This window comes from Strix aluco, chromosome 2, assembly GCF_031877795.1.
Source record: "Strix aluco isolate bStrAlu1 chromosome 2, bStrAlu1.hap1, whole genome shotgun sequence".
Taxonomy (NCBI): domain Eukaryota; kingdom Metazoa; phylum Chordata; class Aves; order Strigiformes; family Strigidae; genus Strix; species Strix aluco.
This window is the reverse complement of record NC_133932.1, coordinates 73,381,238-73,405,227: the sequence shown is the minus strand read 5'-3', so window position 1 is coordinate 73,405,227 and position 23,990 is coordinate 73,381,238. Positions and strand designations below refer to the sequence as shown.

Sequence of the window (23,990 nt, the reverse complement as noted above, 5' to 3'; positions counted from 1 at the left end):
CAGATGTGGAACTTCCAAAAAAGAATAAGTATTTTTTCCTTGGATTATATCTGTGTTGGCTTCATAGGACAAACGTTTATCAGGTGCCCTCTTTTAGAGTTTGAAGACTTCACAATCTTATTTTTATTCCTAACCTATTTGTAAACCAATTAGTAATAAATCACATTTGTCCTCTATAGATGTAGCTAACAGAAAAAGCTACCATGCTTGAATAACTCAGACATTTCTTCACATAAAAGCTTTCCATCATTATACCACATGGCCTACCTTCCTGATGGAGGCAAAGGGAAGGTTTACCAGTAACAGGGAGTGGCTTTACTTCTCTGTTTCTGGTTGTTCAGCCCCTTACAATTGCAGGCACCTGGACAACCAAGCTAGAGCAACTTTCCAGTCCATGTCCTAATTTGAAATACTGTGTTTATAACATGGAAGGACAGTGGCATGTGGTCACATTCAGTTCTTCCCCATTCATTTCTGGGACTTATAGAACATGGGCTTAGCTCAGTGCATGTCTGTGACAGACAACAATCCAGCTCAGATATTCCTAATTGCAGTGAGCTTATTTGTAGTGGTTGTTGAGGAAGAAATCTAGAAGCAGTATATTAAAAATCTATTAAAATTATATGAAACAAATTTTCAATGTGTAATTTTGCAACTTTGAAATTTGATATCTTACAGTCTTTCAGAATAGGGTGTTGTGTATCTCTGTTATTCAACAATGTAAACCTATAATTCCCAGGTATCATAGGATCTTCAAATGATGAAAGTCAAAACTGTTTATATATTGTCTACCTTGTAGTCTCCTTTGAGTGCAATCATGTGCCTGAGGTGACTTCTACCTTGTGGAAATACTTCTTGGTGAAATGATTTCTATCTGTGTGGTAACTTGAGGACCATGTGATGTTGTAAGTCCTAGCTAATATGGGACAGCTGTTTGATGTTGTCAGGAATGAGGAATTTGCAATAGTTTTATATTACACCTGTGTTTGAAAAAGGGGAGTTCTTCATTTAGGCTGGCAAAAGGAAGCTAACCAGCTCAGGATATATTGGCAGTGATGACAAGTCATATTAAATTTTAGCAGGCCAAATTAATCTTCAGGTCCTTTTCTAAACTTGAAGCTAAATAGCTTATTTTAAGTGAAAATTAAGTTGACCATCCTTCATTGATATTTCAACCTCAACTGAGTTAACCAGTTTAAGATAAGAAAACACCTCCCCCACCCCCAGGTTTTTTTTGGTCTAGCCTAATCATACTGTATAACCTGTAGTAGTAAATCAAGGCATAGCACAGTTCAAGATGCAAGTTGGATTAGTGCAAGTCGTTTCATGAATCTGTGCTTTGTGGTTCAGATTTACTTCATATACATCTTAGCAATTCTATCAATTAGCAGCATTATGCCTCCAGTTTGGTGCAGTTTTAATAAACCTCTGCTTAAAGATCCACCTAAGACATTAACTAATGCAGCTACATAAGGCTGATACATTTCAGGCCACACTTCATTCCCTTGTCAGAAATTTACACAGTTCCTACTTCTCTGATGGGATGAAGCCTTCGTCAGAAACCTGGAATAAGGTTTCTAACTCAGCTCTCTTGTTGTGAGGTAGCTTAACTGTACTTCCATCCCACTTCAGTGAGAATTTATAAAGCAATAAAATTAGATTTATTGGCTTAGTAATTCCAAGACAAACACTTGATTTTGGCATTTTTGAGGAAACTAGTTACCTGGGCTTAACTTTTATGGTGAAGTTACTTGATTTTGGTCATTAATATTGATTTATATTTGCCATGAAATAGCTTGTGACTGGTTTCAGACAAAATACAAGTGATGATTGTCATTAGATCTAAGGGAAGGGGAGATGATTCTATGAAAAGCTGCAAAGACCAAGATCTAGAGGTAGGTATAGAGGATAAAAGTATTGCCAGAATCCGGTAAATTCATTACACTATGATACTATCTAATAAATATAAAGCATGAAGTTTAATGATAGTGCTAAGTGAGATAATTCACCTTCAGAAATGTTCTCCTTCATAAAAAGTTACTTATGATTTCATCTGGTTAGAACTAAATTATAACCATGGATGCTAGTTTGGACTGATTGCGAGGTACTTTGAGGTTTATTACTTTATTCATCTTGATATTGTTTCAAAGAAATTCACTGGGGAGAAACTTTTTCTGTAATTGACCTCTAGGAAGGGACTAGAAGAAAACTATTAAAATTTCTCACAGGTGCTTCTAATTATTTTTTAAAAATTATTAATATTTATATAATGATTTCCTATTCTACTGATTTTATTATAAAAATTGTCTAGGTGAACTTCTTCCCAAGACTCTTAACTCTTCAAAGTTTACTACTGTTTTCCTTCCATTCAAACAAGTATGCTGATTTTCAGTTTTGTAGATAAAAGAGACTAGAGCATTCATGGTTGCCTAAATGTGGTATTTCAAGGTACTTGATTGCACCTAGGCAAAGTTGGATCTAGTAATCCAAATATTAGTAATAAAATATTTTAAGATGATGTTTTAAGAGGTCCTGACTCATTCTGCAAGAAGACTATACATTTATGGGATTTAAGTATGTCTGTGAACTCTTGTGAAATATTGTTTTTCTTTTCTAATGGCAAGAAAGCTAATTAGGTATATATGCTTGAGAAAATCTTTATATTGTTTTTCCTGCCTGCTAGTAAGTAGAAGCCATGATGTTTTATCAGCTAGTTAGCAAAGAGTTTCTCTCTTATGTGGCCTGAAGATGGGGCTAATGCCAATATGCCTGTTCTATTACCGACAAGAAAAGAAAGCTAGCATTCATCCATACCCTGTGTATCACCACGTCAGCCATAGGAGACTTCTGTTTCACATAGAGCATATAGAATATTTCTAAATAGGTATTTTCTGAAAGCTTCTGTATTCTGACCATGTAATCTTATTCCCAGCAAAATTCAAGTATTACCAGAGAGTAGCAGTGGCAACACTTATTTGGGCAAAAGAGAGATCTCAGAAGTCTCATTTACAAACTTTTTAATGCACTTCATCTGATTTATAGAATGAGATATTCTGAGATATAAATCTTCCCATCTTAAGAAAAAAGTCAGAGCATAAACTAAAACATTTATTTATCTGTTATTGAACCCAATAGAGGGGTGCTGGGAGTGCAAGAAGGACAGAAAGAGAGATCCTGTTCAGAACAGCATAATGATAATTGTCACTATATGTGGAGGTAGGGAAGTCTTTGAAACAAACAATACAGAGCATCTAATACAATATGGTGCATAATATCATATTTTGAGATCTGTTTCAGTGTGGATCATTTCCAGTATTTCATTAAACAAGACAATGCCATTTTTTAAAACATAGAACAAGTTTTGCTTTAAAGAACTGGGGAAGAGTATGTGTTACTGATGAAAGGGCTATAGATCTTGAGTCTATTAGCAAACATATTTCTCCCTTCCTGCCATACCTGTCAAGTCACTCAAAGAAATGTTTGTCAGATATAGAACCAGTTTTTCTTTCCCCTGTGTGCAACCGCTGCGTGTATCTGTACCTCTCACACTTGGGTAAAGTAACATTAAAAAAAAAAAAAATTCAATTGAGCAAGATGACTGAGACCAAGTCTCAGCAAAAATCTCAGAATCTTGAAAAAATCTCTTTCAAAAGTCTCAGAAACTAGTTTGGTTTAGTAATTGTTTGAGATGAAGACCATAACCAACTGGGAGTATTCAGCCTGTTCCCCTCAAGAACTGTATTTATGACAACGGGTGTAATCTGTCCCCCTGAGAGAACTGAGGGAGTCTTAATTAGGATTCTGAGGGTCCTCATTTGAAGGCTAGGTTATATACTTCATCTAATCCTAGAAATATGTCCTCATTAATCAGTATCACTTCTAGTTTATCAAGATCAGACATAAGCCTACTGGCTTTCTTCCTGGTTACTGGCAGAAGTTGGAGAAAGAGCAAGAAACGTCATATCTGAGGCAGATTAAAAGGCACATTAGATCATCCTGCCTCAACAGATTTACCTCACTGCTTTATGTAGGCAGATTACAAAAAATTACAGTGGGAATGAACCCTATGGATTTCGGAGCTGAAAACCATCTGGGATGAAAAAAGTGATCAAATAACATCCTATAGGTTTGTCTGATGCAATGGGTCAGAAGGATTGTAAAGGGAATTGTGTTCACCTTGCCAGTAATGGCGAACGGTCCAAGAGCATGTCTTGATGAATGGCAAGATGTCTGCCAAGACAGTAGATCTTCAGACAGGATGTCTTCTGTATGTGTATTGTTTTTAGGACTTGCCAAGACTTTTTATGTAGTTTTTTTATAATGCAGTTCTTAAGTGCACAAGATCAAAAGGTATTTCTAGTCTATAAGGACATCTTTACAGAGATGTCATTCTGAGGAAAAAGGCAAAACTGAAGACATTGTAAAATATTACCAGTTGAAATGCTGTTTTGTAAATCACAAAAATCAAATGGGTTGTGGTTAACCTCCATGTCTGTTTTTAACTATCTACAGCTATATACTGGTATAAGAGATAAAAATGTTCTTCAAAGATTGGAAAATTACTGGTTTTCTAACTTCTATGCTAGGAAATATTGTCAAACTTGAACTCAAAGTCTCAATCCCTAATAAAACTATAGCTGTTTTATTTATACATAGTAAATATTGAATTTTTGAAACATAATGAGTCACTGATGCTTAGTAGCCATAAAAGAATAAAGTAAAATAAGGGGATTTTTCAGAACAAAAAGTGTTCTTTTCTAATATTTGTTCTTTTAGACACTAGTGACCTGCCCTTTCATTTGTAAACATGGGATCATTCATGCTTTCTTTTGCCTTGGGAATCTCTGCTATGATTAATTTAAGAAAAGTAATTTTGCTGGAATTAATATGATTGACAGCTAGCCAAGAAAAACATATATGGACCCTCCCTCCTAGAAGAAAAGTGGTATAAAACAGAGGAAGACAAGAAGAAAAAAAAAAACAACAAAGCAATTTGAAGCCACATATAAAACAATGCTTTTAACTTTGATGTTGTGGTGTCTGTTGCTAGTTAATTTTCAAAATCTGAGCAATAATTTACCACAGAAAATTACTATCATGGTTGGTGAGATTTTGCATATAAATGCCACAATGTAGTAATAAAATGTCACTATTATAGAGGATACAGCATCTTGTTCTGTTATATTTGCCCTGTAGGCAAAATATTAATTATGTAAAACCTTCAGCTCTTTTCATGTAATGTGTGCATCTTGTAATAATACAAGACCAAGATTATCAAGTAGAGTTCATAAAAAAAATTGGGATGACCTATTTACCTGTCAACAAATGCATCTCCAGCAAATCAAGATATTTCTTGGAAATATCACAGTTTTGATAAAGAATGTTGTTTGAGGTAGGCAATAGGCTGGCTGCTAAGGCTTCTACCTGGAGTTTTAGAAACTAGGGCCAGGTTCCTGTTTTGCCTAATTCATAATAACTCATTAAGACAGTCTGTTTTGGTCTTTTCCTAATACAAATGTTTATATATTCCTTGAGAGAAAGTAAGAGAGACTAATTTGACAAAATAACAGTCCTGGCACTCAACTGGGATATAAGCAATCCAGCCTCAAGTCTGTTCATTGAATCAGACTTAGAAGGGGTAAGTTGTTCCATCCATGTTAAGTAGCTCTTTATAATTGTGAAATATAATGTGATATTTCAGCTGTTGTGCAGTATTACATAGCTGTTTGTGTTTTGCCTTCCTATAAGGAAGGCTATAGATAAATGACCAAAAAAAATAAGAATGAAAACTTATTAAGTATTCTGAAATTCCAAACTACTTTTTTTCCAAAACTTATTTAAATAACATAATACTTCTGGCTTTTCAGTATTAGTCTGAGCTAGTTTGTTTTTAAAATGTCTAATTCTTCTTTAGAGAAAAGGGCTGGTTTTGTTGAAAATACGTTGTGACAAGGAATGTACACTCATCTCTAATCAGGAACACTTGAGGAAGAGGTTTGCATTTTAAAACACAACTTAAATTGCACTCATTTCTAGAGATGGGGGTGGTGATATATCTTTATGCTTCTTGTTTTACAAATTCTCTTGGAGGCTAATCGACCTCACGATAACCTCTCCTGCCTAACAAAGTCGTTCTAGATTAGATTTATTATGCGACTCTGTGTCTGACATTTACGCAGATAAACCATTTTTGTGATGATAAGTAGTGCATTGAACTAGTATGCCTAGAAATTAAGACAAACTTCTTGGGTATGTTTTCTGAATAAGGCTCTGCTAGTTCCTGAGGATGGTTTTTCCTAGCTTGCTTTGTAGTACTCAATTTTTTTATGATTTTACTTTTTTTGTTTGTTATATGGGAATTTATTTTCAGGGCTGGATCCTCATCTGATTAAATGGTAGTGTTTACAATGACTGTAACAGAACTATATTAAAGCACTTCAGCAGTGGATCATCTTTTTCTCCTTTACATCTATATCCTGATATACATGTAGATTTAGACACAGAGGAAACATGGAACATGGAGGAGAAATGTGGAAGGAAAAGTAGATTTCAGAAAAAGTAGGCTGTGATATTATTTGTATGTATATAAACCCATACATTTACAAATTCAGTTGGCAAAGAGAAGGGAAAGCTCATCTGCTTTAGAAAGTGTCCATCTCTTTCCTCAGGAAGCTGAATGATTTTTCCTTTTCTGATTTTTCCTGTTCCAGAGAGCCATTGACTGTAGTGCAAAGTCTTTCATCCTGCTGGCAGATCATTTCACTCTGGAGAAAGTCCCACTGCATTCACATAGGCAAACTGTAACAAATTTTTGACTGCAACCCTCTTTTTAGAAAAACCCAGCCTCAGTGAGTCCAGACTTTTCATATAGAGTTCTCAAATCCTTCCAAAGCAGGCAACAGGATATCCCAAAACATTAATTTGGCTCCCCATATGAACTTAGTTTCTTCTCCAGATCAAGCTTACAATGACTTAGTCCCAAGTAAGTACAGAATAATAACACCTCTGTCCCTTTCCCATTTCTGCTGTCCAAATGACTGCCCTACCTTAATCCTTCCACTGGGCCAAAATAAAAGCCCTTCCCTGAATGTAGGCAGTGGCACATGACAAATTAGATGCACTGCCAACAAGTATTCTTTTATATATACAGAGAAGAAACATCTGTCTTCTTCATGGCCAAATCCTGACTGTTCTTTCCCCTGAGAGATGTAACCTCTTGTGCAGCCTGAGCTCACAGCCTCTACTTGACGCTGGCACAGAGAGGACTTTGGCTTAACAGGTTTCCCTTGAAGTGCATTTAGTAGGAGCAGTTCTGGCTGTCAAAGAAATATAAACTGGAAGGAGTAACTGAGTGCAACCAAGCAGTTTTGAAGCTCCCTCTAAATGGCTATCCCTCATCTGCGTGAATAGATACCTATACCTTTAGAAACTGGACTTTAAAGAAACTAAGATTTTTTCCTTCTCTTACAAATTTGCATTTTAAAGTGGCTGCTAAAACAATCTTGAACCCTGCTTTTTTATTTATGTTTGATATAAAAGGTTGGTGGGTGGAATTTTGATTCTGTTGTATACATGGTCTGCTTTCACACTGTGTTTTTGAAATACAGCCTGCTTTCATCCTAGAACAGAAATACTTTTGTCAGAAACAACAGATATATTATTCACTTGCTTGAATTCTTATTATCTGTAATATCTTTTTTTCCCAGTGACCAGGTATTTGAAATTGGAGTACTAGATATTTTTGGATTTGAAGAATTTCAAAAGAATAGTTTTGAACAGGTAAGTGGCTATGTTTTACTGAATTTACTGTAACTGTTAATGTTAATTCTTCTATTAAGGTTTTGTGTTTTAGCCAAAATGAGTGTTTTGATCAGAATATAAACGTACATGGAGGTGAAAATTTGCTCTTAAAACATTTTTTACCTATTCCCCCTATATGGGTGTGATTTAAAACCCAGGCTTTGTACAGTTATTCATCATTTTAAAAGAATCTAGTCAACATCTACTGTAATGATTTGGAAGAGGGGTAGTATCAGTACTGAAAGACAATCTGAGGAAAATATTTAGTGTCATCTGTTTTCATGCTTGTGGAAATGATACTTCAACTAGGTCAGTGAGTAGGTGGACAATACACTGCATTGATGAAAGATCAAAAGGTCTTTAGATGCCTTAGAGAAAAAATAGAATGAAAATGCTACATTATGCTAAGTGCCATTACTGGCAGATTCACCTCTGTGTGACTTTACAACATGTGACTTTGTAAAAAATTGAATTACATCCATGGAAAATAAATTAAACTTTAGCTCACTGAATGCTTAAAAATCCATTTAAATATCAAACATTTTTTGAAAATTATGGAATGGTTTACCCACCTTCAACATTCATCTCTGAACACCAAAGCTCTTGTGAATTACGTATTTCAGAAAGCATTAGCAACTCTACACAACATGCTGAAAGAGATGTCTAAGTTATTGTTCAGTTGTTCATTCATTCTGTAATGTAGCAGAAAAAATCAAAGCACAGAATAGAAAATCAAAGCATAGAAAAGAATAGAGATGGCATCAGCAGCAACAAAGGACCTGTTATTTTTTGAAATCAGAATTTGCCCTTTCATCCCAGTCAATCCATTGTTTTATGGCTCAACTTTCTCTTTCGAGTGAAACAGAAGTCATAGAGCCACATTAGTTCAGTTTGTGTAGCATGTTTACATCGCTACCCAAATTCCAAATGTTTGAAAGCACAAACAGAGTGAACTTACCTCTACCTTCAAAAGAGCATGTAAGAATGAAATAAAACACGTTCCAGTTTCTTCTCACAAAACTCTTTTTGCTGTTACAATTCTACCTTGCTTGAACGTTTGCTGGATTAAAGACTATTGACGTATGCCAATATTCAGTCATTTCCTCAGTGTGAATGTCTACTTGGGGGAAAATATCAAGTGAAAAATAAAAAACATTTTAACATACTGAATATATGCAAAAAATTTTCCATAAATCCTACTGATTAATAAGGATAAAGTATTCTATGCATTTTAAATGCATCTCAAAAGAGAGGGGTGGATCTTGGGAATTACTGGTTATTTTCCTTTGACTCTGTTCTGCATTGTTTTTTGTCATGAAACTCATATAAGTTCTGCAGCTGACATCATGAAATACCATGAATTCCAGTTTCTGGGGTAAGTCATTTTCTGCTTAGTGACTGCAGAGGAGGCTTGAAGAGAAAATATGAGACTTGTTTTATGATTTCTGCATATCAAACATGATAATTTCAAAGTCAACTTTGCATTTTTATTTTATTTTTTCTAAATAAATATATTTCAAGAGGCACTTACTGTCCCTCCACCTGGACTGAATGCATTTTGTTGAGTAATATTCAGTAATACTCTGAGTCATTACCTCAGAAATGCATACCTACTGAACTGCATTTCTGAAAAGATAGAATAGAGGTGAGGAAATTACAGAGTTCATTTTTATATGAACTCTATAATATGATTAACACATCTGATTCCTGAAGTGATAGGTTGCAGTATCAGTGAAGAGAAGCAGTTTGTACCTCCACATGGCACAATGTAATTATGCAGACATACCCAAAACAGCCTGCACTCAAAAGCTCGAGCTGTCTAGCAGTCCAGCCTAGTTCAGTATTCTGCCTGGGCTCGTTAACCCTGATGAGAAACAAGCCTGTTAGGCCAGATAGGGTCCTCATGCAAAACATTGCATCATGTCTGCAAACATGCCCAGTGTCAAGGCCTGTGATTGCAGAACATTAATGTTGTATGTTACAGCCAAACAGTGGAGGAACCATAAAAATGAATTTTTCATCACATTTAGATTAACATATTTTTAAATGATATTACAAAAGTAATTTGGGGAAAATGAACCTTTTGTTTCAAATTAGTGTAAGGCAAGGCATTCTTTGTGGTAAGTTTGCCTGCTTTCTTGGATAAAAAAAAATTACAACTGTTTTCAAGAAAGATTAAACCCCCCCGACTGCCCAAATCTGGGGACGTTTCAAGCAGCTGCATGAATCTTTCTGGTGCTTCAAATCAGGTCAGTTGATTGACTGTTTAATATCATAATTAAGAGAGCATTATGACACTAAATCACATGTCAATGTAAGCAATTCATTTTAATAAACTATATTTGCAGATGGTTCAGGAAGAGGGAGCTGGATGAAGCACGTAGAATAACTTGTTCACTCCAGTGAGTGTGTTGGAATAACAAGGCATTAGAGTATTGAAATGTCAAAGGCAAACAAAGAATTGGTCTAGGAACGGTTCACGAACAATGCATAGGACAATAGATGTCAAAGAACTAGAAGAGTAAGGTTAATTATGTCTACACCAAGAATCTGGTAACTTTTGCAGGCAAAATGATGTGACTGACAAGGAGAAAAGTTTTATAGACAATTACAGAATCACAGACTCACAGAATCGTCTAGGTTGGAAAAGACCTTGAAGATCATCTAGTCCAACCATTAGCCTAACATTGACAGTTCTCAACTACACCATATCCCTAAGCACTATGTCAACCCAACTCTTAAATACCTCCAGGGATGGGGACTCCACCACCTCCCTGGGCAGCCCATTCCAACGCCTGACTACCCATTCTGTAAAGAAATGCTTCCTAATATCTAGTCTAAACCTTCCCTGGCGCAACTTGAGGCCATTACCTCTTGTCCTATCGCTCATTACTTGAAGAGACTCATCCCCAGCTCTCTGCAACCTCCTTTCAGGTAGTTGTAGAGGGCGATGAGGTCTCCCCTCAGCCTCCTCTTCTCCAGACTAAACAACCCCAGTTCCCTCAGCCACTCCTCATACGACATGTGCTCCAGACCACAAAGAAGAAGGCATTAGAAGTTAAAAACAGTATTAATTAAGTGTTCAGTTTTCCTTGTACTTGGTGAGCTTTGGTAAACCTTCATTTTATAGAACATGTGTGATACATTTCATTTCTAATAGCAAAAATAGGACACGTAATTCTAAAATAACAGTAAGTGTATGGAATAAGTGACAGTGAGTGGAGTTGTGATTTTTGGTATGAAATTTAAAAGCTGAAAGACAGAGGACAGTGTTTTTAGAAGCCACAGTCTGAGGGAGTCATTGCTCAATAAAGACTGAAAGCTTCTGAATTACCAGGACACAGTGAGTTACTGCTCATCAGCTGAGCTATGGTAAGTGACTACAGTACACTTTTAGCTCACCCCAATTACAATTTACAATCACTTCCCAGCAGTGATCATTAGATTGGGAACAGCATTTTCCTAGAGCAGCTGCATACCTGCTGTGCCAGAACAGCTTTGTATATAGCCACACTGGAACATGGTCAGAAACGAGCACAGATTTTTCTGTCCTGTTCTATACAGAAATGGCCTTCATTTTGTGATCATTTCAGGAAATATGAGTGCTCCACCAAAAATGGCAATGGCAGTTTTCAATGTTAGTTTCCAATGTTTTATTAAGTTTCCTTGTTTGAGAAGGACTATATCTGTTTACAGTTTAATCTGCACTCCTTTAAAAGTAAAAAAATGTCTGCTTCTCTTCTGGTAGAGTTTAAAACTAGGTTAGATCTTATTCATAGTTCCTTTACAGCACAACTTCAAATAGTGTAGTCAAGGAATGCTGCTATCTTCATTATACCTTTATGCTAGTATATTCTTTGACCGCAAGAGCATGCAACACAAATGGAAAGAACTCATGGCCAATGAACATAACAAGCGATAAGCAGGAAGGAAGGTTGATAAAGTTGCCTGTACATTTTTCCCTGTTTCTAAGAACACTGTATTACAGCAGAAAAACCAGACCTTAGAGTAGCAAGCGTAACTTTTCTTCTCCCTGCAGAAAGCCAGGTCTTTCTACAGAAATGGAGGTCTGTGGTTGTGGAAGCATCATAAAGAGCAATACTGCAGTTAAATAAAATGGACTCTAGTAGTCTTTTCTCTCTGATGTCTAATTCAAGTGGTAAACCTAAAAAATATTTGGCTCTTGCTAAATAACGTGTTTAGCTCTTGCATGGTATTTTGCCTCTGTAGGCCTCTTAAGTTTTGCAGAAGAAAGCATGTATATATCCTTTTTATAGGAAATATAAGTGATTTATCTGAATTAGGACCACAGGTCATTGGAACAGTCAAGTGTCTCTTGACTTCCATTCAACTCTATACCCATTAAAGTATGTGCACATTACCTGTGTGATGCAGTAGAGCACTGGGAGAGACATGGCTCCCATGACAGCTCCATGCAGCATCTCTGCAGTATCTCTCTTGATAGGAGCCAGCTGGCTCCCAGAGCACAGAGCATTGCCTGCCCCACTCAGGTCTCCACTTCAGAGTCACGGTAAAGCAGAAGAGCTTGTACAACCCAGGTGTGTTCACAGGAATTTTCACCTACTTTTACAATTAGGTGTAGTAGGTTTTAACTTTCTTGGCATGTTATTTCTTTAGTTAACCCTGCTGAGACTTCATTTAATTTTGTCATGTGACCTTTTCTAGCCAAAACAGCCATAACAGAGTATTTTTTTATTAAATTGCATTGCCTCAGCCATTAGACCACTTGTAGCTACCCAAATGTAAGCTCATGTTGCCTATTTTGTATATGGATGGATACAAATAGATAAAAGTTACATGACTTTTCCACAGTCATTGCAGTCTCAGTGCTAGCAGACAAGAATTTCGGACAGTCTGAAGGAGCATTCCAATATTTTATTTTATGCAGAAGAAATCATCCTTCTTTGGGTTTGCCTATCCAGACAGATGGTCCTGCTTGCCTCTGTACTGACCTGGGGGATAGGCAGCTGCTGGTGCACACTGTGCTTTGATACTACGAAGGGACTTGAATGCAGAACCTCCCCCTGCAGTTCCCAGTGCTGGGGCATTCCTTATTCCCCATAGGATGAGAGACATTGCTTTACTATCTTAGTTCAGCCTTTAACAAGGGCTAGCCTCCATGCACAGCAAGGTTTTAATATCCTTGTTGTGGAGCAGTGAGAAGCAGCTGATACTCAGCATCAGGGAGCCGGGCACTAGCAGGGCTGGCCATGCCCTCCCTGATGGGCACCATCCCACAGGACCTCAGCACAGTGGACAGAGCCAGGGCCGGTAGTGGTGCCCATCAGCAGCCCTGACACTGCGAGCAGTGAGCCAGGGCTGGGGTCCTGTCAGGAGCAGCTGGAGACAGGGCTGGAAACTGGCACTGCCATGGTGTCTCCTGGGACCAGACCCATGGGCAGGGTGTGGGTGGGGTCCCAGGGAAAGCTGAGGGGGGGTGTAAAAGCCTATTCCTGCCCTCAGGGGCCTGGTGATCCTGTGTTTTAATTTGTTCTTCCACCCAGTTCCCGTGGATCTTACACTCTGCATGGCTGGTGAGGCCACACCTTGAGTATTGTGTCCAGTTTGGGGCACCTCAATACAAGAGAGATATCGAGGTGCTGGAGCGAGTGCAGAGGAGGGCAATGAAGCTGGTGAAGGGCCTGGAGAACAAATCCTATGAGGAGAGATTGAAGGAGCTGGGACTTTAGTTTGAGGAAGAGAAGGCTGAGGGGACACCTCATCACTCTGCAACTACCTGAAAGGACATTGTAGAGAGGTTGGTGCTGGTCTCTTCTCACAGGTGATTGGTGACAGAACAAGGAGGAATGGCTTTAAACTCCAACAGGGGAGGTTTAGACTGGACATTAGGAAAAAAATTTTCACAGAAAGAGTGGTCAGACAGTGGAATAGGCTGCCCAGGGAGGTGGTGGAGTCACTATCCCTGGATGTGTTTAAGGGTCATTTAGATGAGATGTTGGGGGATATGGTGTAGGGGAGAACTTTGTAGAGTAGGGCTGATAGTTGGACTCGATGATCCCAAGGGTCTTTTCCAACCAGAATGATTCTGTAAGTAAGCTCTTTTGTCATGGTGTACCCCTGTTCCCTCTCAGTCTTTTTGGTCTTTTTTCCAGTCTGCACACATTTTTTTCCATTTGTGCAGGACACTATTGACTGTCCGGTGTTCCAGTCAGCCACTGGAAAACCAGTGTTACTCAGTTTTAAAGATAGTTTATGATGTACCTGACATTAAAATGTTTTTTTTTTCTTTATTGTTTTACAGTAGACACTTTGTGGCCAAAAATAAAATCACTCACCTAAATTGATATTCCCAGCTAGATTCAGTTTGTGATCAATTGGTGAAATGCTTCACAAGGACTTTTATTAACTGATATTTTACTTTTCTACAGCAGCACCCTTTTTTATCCTATAGTACTTAGCTCTGGCCAGCAGTATGAGCGAAAAAAATAATTTGGAACTATTTCAGTATCTTTAATTCCAAATTCTTTCAAGGAAAGACAGTTGTTACCATGTTTGTTTGCTTTCTTGTTTAATACTTTTATATGTACCAAATCAAGTGGGGGACTATTCCACTTTGTATTGAAATTGTGTCCCTTTTGGAGGGGCTTTTCAAACCCTCCTTCGTGGAAAGCTTTTCAGGTGACAGCTATCCATAATAAAAATTTCATATAGTACTGGGTTCTGTTTTAGTTTATTTGAGGAACACAGATCAGCTAATGGCAACTGACCCCAGAGACTACATGAATTCCCAGTAAAATAAAGTTCTAACAGAAAAGCAGAAGGACTATGTTTGAATTTGTGTTGGAGCCACATGAAAAACAAGAACTCTGTGTTAGATCTTGTGCCTCTAAATGGCAAAGGAAGAGATGTAATGGGTTCTGGGTTTGTTATATATTCATTAAAAATATTCTGATTGGTAATCTACATAAGAAAAAGGATGTTGAAATGTTTGGGTAGCAGATACAAGGGAGAACAGTGATCAAGATACTCCTGAGAAATAAGTGATTATCAACTTTAGGTTTAAAAATATTTTCTGAGTCCAACCTCAGTAAATAGATGATTCTGCCTTCCACTATCTTAGAATTACATTTTTGAGAAATGCTAGAGCACATCCTTGCAAATTAAACTTGGTATTGTAGCTTCATCATCTTGGCCCATAACATACGGCTTGATAGATGTGTTGATATGACAGCTGTAAGCTTTACTCCATGCTCTGAATATGCATCCCTTGAGAGGGCTAATCCTTCTGCATGACCAAAGGGTGTAAATGAGCTTTCCAAAGGATGTTTAAATCTATCATTCCCTCACTGATTGACAGTCACCAAGTTTTCTTTCCACAAATTTCCTTTTTTTGGCTATGCCTTTTCAAATAGTTATTTATATAAAGTGAAGAGCAGGAAAATTTCATTACTCATAGATGCTTTTCTGTCTTTGGAGAACAGCACAATTTTGGTCTTCTACCTAAATTTGAATTTGGATTATACTTAATACTACTAACTGGTCAAATGTATAAAAGAAGCTAGATGAAGCTAACACTGTCTAATGTGATGAATACTTCTTGCTTTTAACAAATGCCACTATATTATTTCCCAAATTCTACAATTTGGATGATACTGCAAGTTGCTTGTTTAAATACTTGAATAATTTTTCTTTTTTTTCTTCTAATAATATTCTAGAAGTACTTTTTAATGAAGACTTGGACAAATAGATGGTGTATTTGTTTTCACTGAGACATGATAGTGAGTTAGGATTAGAAAGAAAGACAGAAAGGAGGTTTTCTTACAGAAGAGACATAAAGCAAATAAAAGGCATGTAAAGAACAGTTTAACAATGTTTAATCACAAAAAGTACCATAGGTAATGTTGAGTAATACTGCAAGATAAAGTAAATACACAGCTTAAAAGTATTCCCACATATATTTTAGTTAAAAATTTCATTGTTTTTTCTTTTATTACTACTGTATTTCCATCTAATTTTCATGGGTGCAATTAAATACATATTTTAAAAAATTAGTTTTCTGAACTTTTCATATCCTTGGACAGAAAATTGTCATTGTTTTATATAATGCTTCCTATGGCATAGAACAAAAGAAGTTGGGTTAGCAAAGCTAGTTTAGTTAATTTTCATCTGTTTTCTATATTTCAGCTGTTTTAATTATTATGTCAACCTGTGTCAAGCTTTTAATTTGAAACATTCATTTTATTACCTTTTCCCAGAAGGTTGTATAAAACTCTGAAAGATGATCAGAATGTCTTGCTTTTCAGCAGTCCCTGGCTGGGGGGGACTCCTGGTTCTCATTCTGCAAAGCTGTTACTCACAGCCACTGCTAGAGAGAGCAGCTTAGAAGCAGCTTGCAGTTTGTGTAAGAGCTTGAGCTTGCTTTCTGGTCTGGTTTGCAGAACCTTATTGTCATTATGGCAAATCTGTCAAACTGAATGACAGTGTTGCTTATATTACTAAAAAGCACACCGGTGTATGCCACAATATACCGATCAGTAGAATTTATAAATTTTTCTTTTTCCTTTACCAGCCCAGCATGTTATGTATGAATGTTTTAACTAAATAATATGCTTTTTACTTTTGGCAGTTAAAATCAATGCTATTTAGCAGATCTTTTTAAGATATGACTGAGACAGTCTTTCCCTTTGGCTCCAATTGTGTAGTTTAATAATTTTGCTGTGCAGTCAGGTCCTTGAGTACATTTATTGTTTTGATATATTTTAGGAGATTGGCACATGATAAAAAGTAAGTTTGAGTTTATAGTGATTTTGTCAACTTTTCTTATAGTGAAGTATACCTTGTAAAATTAAATGACATGGTTCTCCAAATAACTTATTTGCAAATAAAGAAATACACAGCATGCATCATTTTAAGGCTTTACATATCCTGTGAAGTATAAGCTTGTAATGTTATGTCTCCCTTTTAAAATAATGTTAAGAAGCCTCTGAAAAGATTTTGTAATTAGAATTATAATTTGAAAAGTGATCAGTAAAGCTTCTTTTGCCTGCCAGAGTTAAAAAAACCTGTCTTTTTCCATAAAATAAGTAGAGAATGCAAGTCAATTTTATACTTTCATTGTTAATAAATTGAGATAACAATCTAAATCTTTAGAAATCGCACTTGTAAAAAAATAGTGGTTTTATTCAAGGCTGTCTTTTGTCTGCACTATCACACATTGGTAAATGCAGCTAATAACAGACACTTGGTTATAAAATGGGGTTTTGTTTTATTTCTTCTTACTGTTATTCACACTAGCCTATTTCATTGTATAGCAAGTGCAATTTGACAATACTAGCATGAGGTGTTAATGGAAAATTCAGACAACTGTTACACATGAGTTGGGTTCTTTTCTCTCATCTGGATGTTAAGCCATGTAGTTTTGAGCTAAATATTTCATATTTTTAAATATGGCTTGCTGGTGGAATTGCTTTTACATACTTTATTCATGGAAGATATAGTCTATGGCCAAAACAAATATGTGACTAGTTTAGTCTGAAAAGAGACTGCATGCAAGCATTCCTTGCATCATTCTTCATATAAAGGGTTCTTCCACCCTTTTAGGAGTTTCTGTTTTCTTAATTTCTTACTGATAGTATAGCATTGGAAGAGATTTTAGAATCTTCCACTAAAATTTCCACTTTAATATAAATCAAACAATTAAAACAGTTTTTCCTCAAAGTTATTAAATATTTACTTTTTTTGCAGATTGTGAGCTTTGAATAAAATACGAAAGGTCCCAAAATAAGCTGATACAACTCCTACCTCTTTTTAATTGAAAATCAGATTCCTATTAAACTATATGTTTTGTAAAAGTGGCATTACACCTCTTAGAAGGCTACCAAAGAAAATATTTGAGAGGCTTTTATATTATTTATCTCTCCAAACTGTGAACTTTTCTATTGAAGACTGTTTTTGTTGCCAACCTTCTCTTAGAATATCATTAAAATTAAGAGAACCATCTAGTAAAATATGTTATAAACCACCTAGTCCCTAGGTGGTTTATAACATATACTTGGGCAAAACAATGAATTCTTCAGAGACTCCTTTAGACTTCAGTGACATTATATGTGGAAGCAGAGTTTGAATGTCTTTGTCAATGTTGAACTAACTACAGAGTCAGGATCCTAACCAAATATGTAGCTATTTTTTCTAAAAGCACATTGCATCTGTGTAGTCTTCCTGTATATAAACTTCAGAAGAATATTAAGTGTACCAATTTATACATAGACTCACTGCACTTCAGTCAATAGAATTAGTGTAAATTTGCACTATATTTGATAATGCTGGTATTTGATAATTCTTATATGGAATTCACAAGGAACTCTGCAGGTAGAAAACTGTTTATTCCCAGTTTGATACTAATAGCTGTTAAAATGTAAATTTCCCTAGGGTTTTGCTAGTCTATGGTCTGCAGAGAGATAACATATTGTGGATTGACATTTCACCAAGTTCGATATTAGACGTGCATAAAACCTACACCAATGAATTATCCAGTAAACTTCTAATACTCTTTTTTTTTTTTATTTTACAATAGCTGTGTGTCAACATGACCAATGAGAAGATACACCAATACGTCAATGAAGTGCTTTTCCTACAAGAGCAAGCAGAATGTGTACAAGAGGGAGTTGCCATGGAAACAGTGTATTCTCCTGGTAACCATACTGCAGCCTTGGATTTTTTCTTTCAGGTAGTTTTCAGATCTGTTTTACACCATGTATATTTATATATGGTCTCTGCATGTTAGACTAATACAAACTTTTGCCTGCATTTTCTGATTTATGAATCTGTAGAGAGGGTTATGGATCCAAAGAGACCATAGAGAGAGCTGTCGTAACTGCCCTCATAGCTCGAGGGCTAACAGAGATTTGTAACAGTCCAGGGTTGAAGAAGATGTTACAGAAACTCCTTGCCTGTACTGATTCATGTGTAGCATCTGTGTTTCATGCCATGTTCTTAATGCAGGTGTAGGACTGACGAGTCTCTGTTGCAAGCCTGACAGTTTCTTTTGTGCCTGGAGCTAGTTTCTGGAATATAACTTCTAAGAAGGAAGTAGCCCAATCAGTTTCCTGAAAGATCATCAATAGTTACCATTTTTGGGAACTGAAATATTATTCCCTGTGTTTCTTGCAGAACTATCTGATGTGCATAGCCTTGGAGACTTACCAGAATATTTTAACCATTGTTTCCTTTTCTTTGAGGCGATATATATTTCTGTTTACTAAATTACAAGCTATATTACTCTGCAAGGAAAACTGAAATTCTATTGCTCTTGTATAAAACAAGAAAAATCTATTTTTCATTTCAGAAACCATCAGGCTTTTTGTCAATGCTGGATGAAGAAAGCCAATCTATTTGGTCAGTGGAACAGAGTTTTTCTAAACGCATTCAGTCTTACCTGGATGCATCAGACACAAATACAGTATATTCCTCCACAAAAGATGGAAATGGTAACCTTGCCCCAAAGGATCAGGGCTCCACCTTCACTGTTATGCATTATGCTGGGAGGGTAAGTTGTTTGAATGGTTATACACACTGAAATGAAAAAGAGCAAACAACAAAATTCTGTGTGGCTTCTCCAACTCCTGGGTATACGTAACAAATCACTTTCTAGTGATGAATTTTCAGAGGGCAACTTAGAATCTCAATGCAATATTTACTGTATAAAATCTATAGTTTGTATCATATTGTGCAGGATTTGGGCTACCTAATTCTGGCTTCTAAATTGTATCTACACTGTAAGTACTTAACAAAGAAGGGGGTATTCAGATACCTCAGCATAAATGTTTAATGCCATTTTAGCTGGCTGTCACATTGCTTTCAGATGTTCCAGAACAGTATAGGCTCCCTGTAGGTACTGTGCCATATATGTAGATACTGTGGATACCAGCAGGCATCCAGTAAAAAAAAATGAATGTTTTTTTGTTAGTAATCATAATCAAAATATATGTTTTTCCTTTTTTTCTTCAAAATCCCAGAACATGCTAAGTGTCTCTAATATGGCTGTAAACCAGGATGAATGTTTTGCATTTCCCCTCCTGCAATGTTAATGGGAAAAATGTAATCAATTCTGTTAAATAGGCAGAATAATCTTATAATATTATAAGATTATAATCTTCTCCTTTTCTTTCTAATACTCCCTCATTTTCACATTGTCTCCACAACCACCCGCAGCCCAAAGCAAGCAAATTAGGTGTGTATTTAAAGGGATAATCAGGTTTTTTATATAATCTGAAAGATTGGCCCCTCTGTGATTAATCTGACATGCTGCCATTTCTCTCTGTTCAAAGCATGGTATTTGAAATGAGCTTATGAATGTAGATTGTATGGACACAGTATAATGGGGATTCTTAGTTATTACTTTTCCAAAACTTCCACTCTTGTGAGTTTTGTTCAAGACTTGCCTCCAAGTCACCAAAAAAAGACTTGCTGGCTCTGTCATATCTGAAGGTAATATTATATGCCCTGAGCTCTCCAGAACAGATAAGAGGTTGGAATGTGCACACTTAGGCTTTAACCAGATTAGGGTCCTTTACAGCAATATAAATGGGGGAAGGTCTATACTGTGTCTCCTCAGTTGGAAATGAAGTCAGTGGAAGTGTTGAGTAGTGTTCCAATGCAGGCAAATTTGTTCCTTCCCAACGATAGAAATGTGTTCATTGTGGAAAGGATTAAGACTATTTCGGCAGTGCTTAAATTCCTAACCTAAATACTCTGAATAACTCCCTGGAGGCTCTTCTTTCATCACAAGACCTTCTACTTAGACTCAAATTATTTGCCAAAGTGGTTTGAATACCTTCACTATTGCGACTTTTCAGTAGGAATGCGGGCACACTGCGGTTAGAGAACAGCACAACAAAGATTTTGTGAAACTTATTAGCATTTAAAGTGATAGAGTTAAGAACTGATTGTGGACTCCAGATGTCTAATTTACTTTATAAATCTGTTCTATACATGTTAGGTAAATTATTTTTCATGGAGTTCTGTTGTGATTATACAAATTTATTACAAGAGCTCTAAGAGGTTCCACACACCAAAAAACTGACATGGAAGCAGCAGCAAGGCAGCTGTATTAAAATCATAACCAGAATAATAGGCACATTTCTTCAAAATGAAAAAAATGTTTGTCATATTCTCTGAAGAAGCACTCAGTAGGAAGATTTTTTAAGATTAAAGTTTCGGGTGCCTAGTTCTGAAAGTTAAACTGTGACTGGTAAGGAGTACACTTTTCATTAACGTGCATTTTAGCCTTGCATGGTTGTTTAGATTTTTTTTTTTTATAACATAGACACTTGGTTTGACCTTTTCCCAATAATAGAAATGACGTTTAATCTAAAAGTACAAACAAATAGACAGCTCTCCAAGTAATGTAAATTCACACATTCTTTTGAAGTCAGTTGAGATCCTTTGATTTACATTGGCCAAAGAACCTGACCGTCAGGTTCTTTGCATCCTTTTGACAGTAAAATGCTTGGCCCTGCCAAAACAGAAAAGTTCCCATGCAAATGCTTAACTCGTCTGACTTTAATAGTGATTGAGCAAAATCCCCAAAGACACTTGCATTTTTGATATCTCATGGAACTGTTATGTAGCTATCATAGATCAAAATTTCCAGTGATTTATGATATGTATTTACATAAAAACTGATGATAGCATTACTGTACTAAATAATGACACAAACTGAGTTTATTCTGAGACTAGTATGTCTTCATACATTGATAAGTTGAGTATGAAAAACTAGGATTTTGAAACTGCTGATGCTGTTCTTTGTGCTATTACCATATTTAGTAGCTTATTATAGAGGTAATTTGTGATTTATGCTTTACGAAAATTGTTAAAGGATCAGGCTTTTACATATATCAGGTTTTATTTGCACTTGAAAATAAGAATTTCATATCTAAAGTAACAGTATAGTTTGGCAGGTTTTGAGAGCCATTTTTACAGTCTAATATCAATTAAATGAGTCTAAAGTAAGTGAAGTATAAAGCATTACCTTCAGAGATCCCCAAATTTAAAACAAGGGGGCTTGATTTTATTCTCATTTACCACAATTTTTCACTGATTGTAACTCCCTTAACTTGGTAAAGCTTCTCATTATTTACATGAGTATAACTGAAAGATGCATTAGACCCAGAGGGTAAAAAAGAATTACCAGTAAAATGTGACAGGTAATTGAACATGAAATTTTTCACTTCTGGGCTTAATCATTTATATTCGGATGATGTGTCTAGGCTGGTGTTCATGGAGGAAGTCCCACTAAATGCAGGATCTGTGCTAGAGTGTGAAGGCAGACAACCTGATTTATCTATGTAACAAAAGTTGTAACTGCAATGTAGTTCACAGCCAAAGTGAAACAGCTGCTACTCCAAGTCATCTAGAGAAAAAAAAAAAAAAAAAGCTAATATTCTATGTTGGCCCTGGTATGAGTCTCATAGAGACCCTTGTAATTTGGGCACCTTTTCGTCAGGAGTTTATGTATGTAGCTCGAAGTCCAGAAAGAATTGGGTTTCTGTCTTTACTCGGACACTTACAGTACGTATTTTAGCAACTCATAAGTGCAGTTATACTGGAAAATGCATCTATTAAAAATACTGCCTCACTGAAAAGACCTCTTCTATATATTTAATTGAGATCGACAGACAGCCTTTTGTGAACAAAACTGGTATCTCTAGCTTTATATTATGAGAGAATTACAGCTGATACAAATGTGTCCATGCAGTTTTAAAAACCTCTAACATGTTCATATCTTAACTTTTTGTGTCAGGATAGTCATAGAAAAAAGAAAAGAAGTCTTTTCTTCCAATATCAAGTCTTCTTGATTGATTGTAGTCATGCATTGCCAGGTGTTGCCCATTCCCTTATGTTTTAGGCTCAGTAGCTTTTCCTAGAACTACACATACCATATTGTTGTTCCAATCCTAACTAGCCTTAGACCATTCCAGAAAAGGCAGTACTGCGAGAAAAGAGAAGAGATAACAGGTCAGAAGTTGAAAAAAGAAAACATGAGGTCAGAGTGAGCCTCGGAAGGCATATGGGAAGAAAAGGCTCAGAGTAATGTGTAAGGGAAAAAGTCCTAAAGAATTTGGCATCTGTACTTGAATTTCTGGCAAAAAGAATGCTTTAAGAAAATTTATATGTATGATAACATTCTGAGAGACCTTTGATTTTTTTTCTTACTTTCTTTACTGTTTTGGAATTAAGAAAGTGGAATAAAAGAGGAAAACAGTATGCACAAGTGAGCTGCTGCACATAGAAGAAATCAACACCAGGGTGAGATTTTTCAGTGAAACATGAGAGAGAATACCGTATTATACAAATGTGACAGAATGATCCCGTTGAAGAAAGAAAACAATTTTTTATTCATTTCTCTTGAATTTTACTATTATGCCTACACAACACTGAATCTGTCTTTTTCTGCATGAGCAATATGATACATTTGTTAACTATATGAACATATGCTCAGCAAAGGCCACTGTGAACATTAGTACTTGATCATATCAACTATTTTACTTTTATCTCCCAGTTTTAATTTTGCATCTGAACAGAATCCTACAATGCCTTGACACATTATGAGTCTCTTCTAAGAGCTATTTAATGTCTTGATATCTGAGTGCTATAAGACAAAAAGCTTATCTGTTCTGTTCAGACAGAAGGTAGAGAAGAATGATTTAGGTTTTGTATGGCTAAAAAAAAACCCTAGTGGAAGGTTTTATCTGAAGGTCAACACATTTCCCTGAACACTGGCAGTCTGATCTCTTCTGGAAAAATTCTGCTCATCTGGGGCATTGCTTTGTTTCTGATGCCTAACATAAATGTGGGTATTCTCAGCTGCTTCTCACGGAGCCTCTCTGCCTGGCAGCACCGTGAGAGGAGAAGCACGCCAATTCCATGCTGTATGCTGCAAGCTTGCCTTGAGGAAGTGAAGCATTTCGTGGGTGCAGTTGATCAATGCATCTGACCATCAGCTGAAACTATACAAAGAATGTGTTATACTAAATTTCTAGATGCTTTTATTGATAACATTAATATTTAAATTGTGGGCTCTCATATAACGAAGGGCTTCACATGAATTATATCTCTGAACTGTCAGCCTTACTGATAGTTGTGATTTTTGAAGAGTAACATTCCATCACCGAACTTTCTCGAGGACTCAAAGTTGTTTTTTTCTAATT

At 36.3% G+C, this 23,990-nt stretch overlaps 1 protein-coding gene across 3 annotated transcripts in view; it reads left to right on the top strand.

Annotated features, from left to right (window-relative positions):
- The window catches only part of MYO16 (myosin XVI), a 402,721-nt gene that overhangs the window by 277,145 nt on the left and 101,586 nt on the right, over positions 1-23,990 (top strand). For all 3 annotated transcript variants that reach the window (XM_074815323.1, XM_074815322.1, XM_074815321.1), the window contains exons 21-23: positions 7,707-7,779; positions 18,356-18,508; positions 19,127-19,327. In XM_074815323.1, coding sequence (XP_074671424.1) covers positions 7,707-7,779; positions 18,356-18,508; positions 19,127-19,327 — 427 coding nt within the window. The remainder of the gene's footprint in view (positions 1-7,706; positions 7,780-18,355; positions 18,509-19,126; positions 19,328-23,990) is intronic.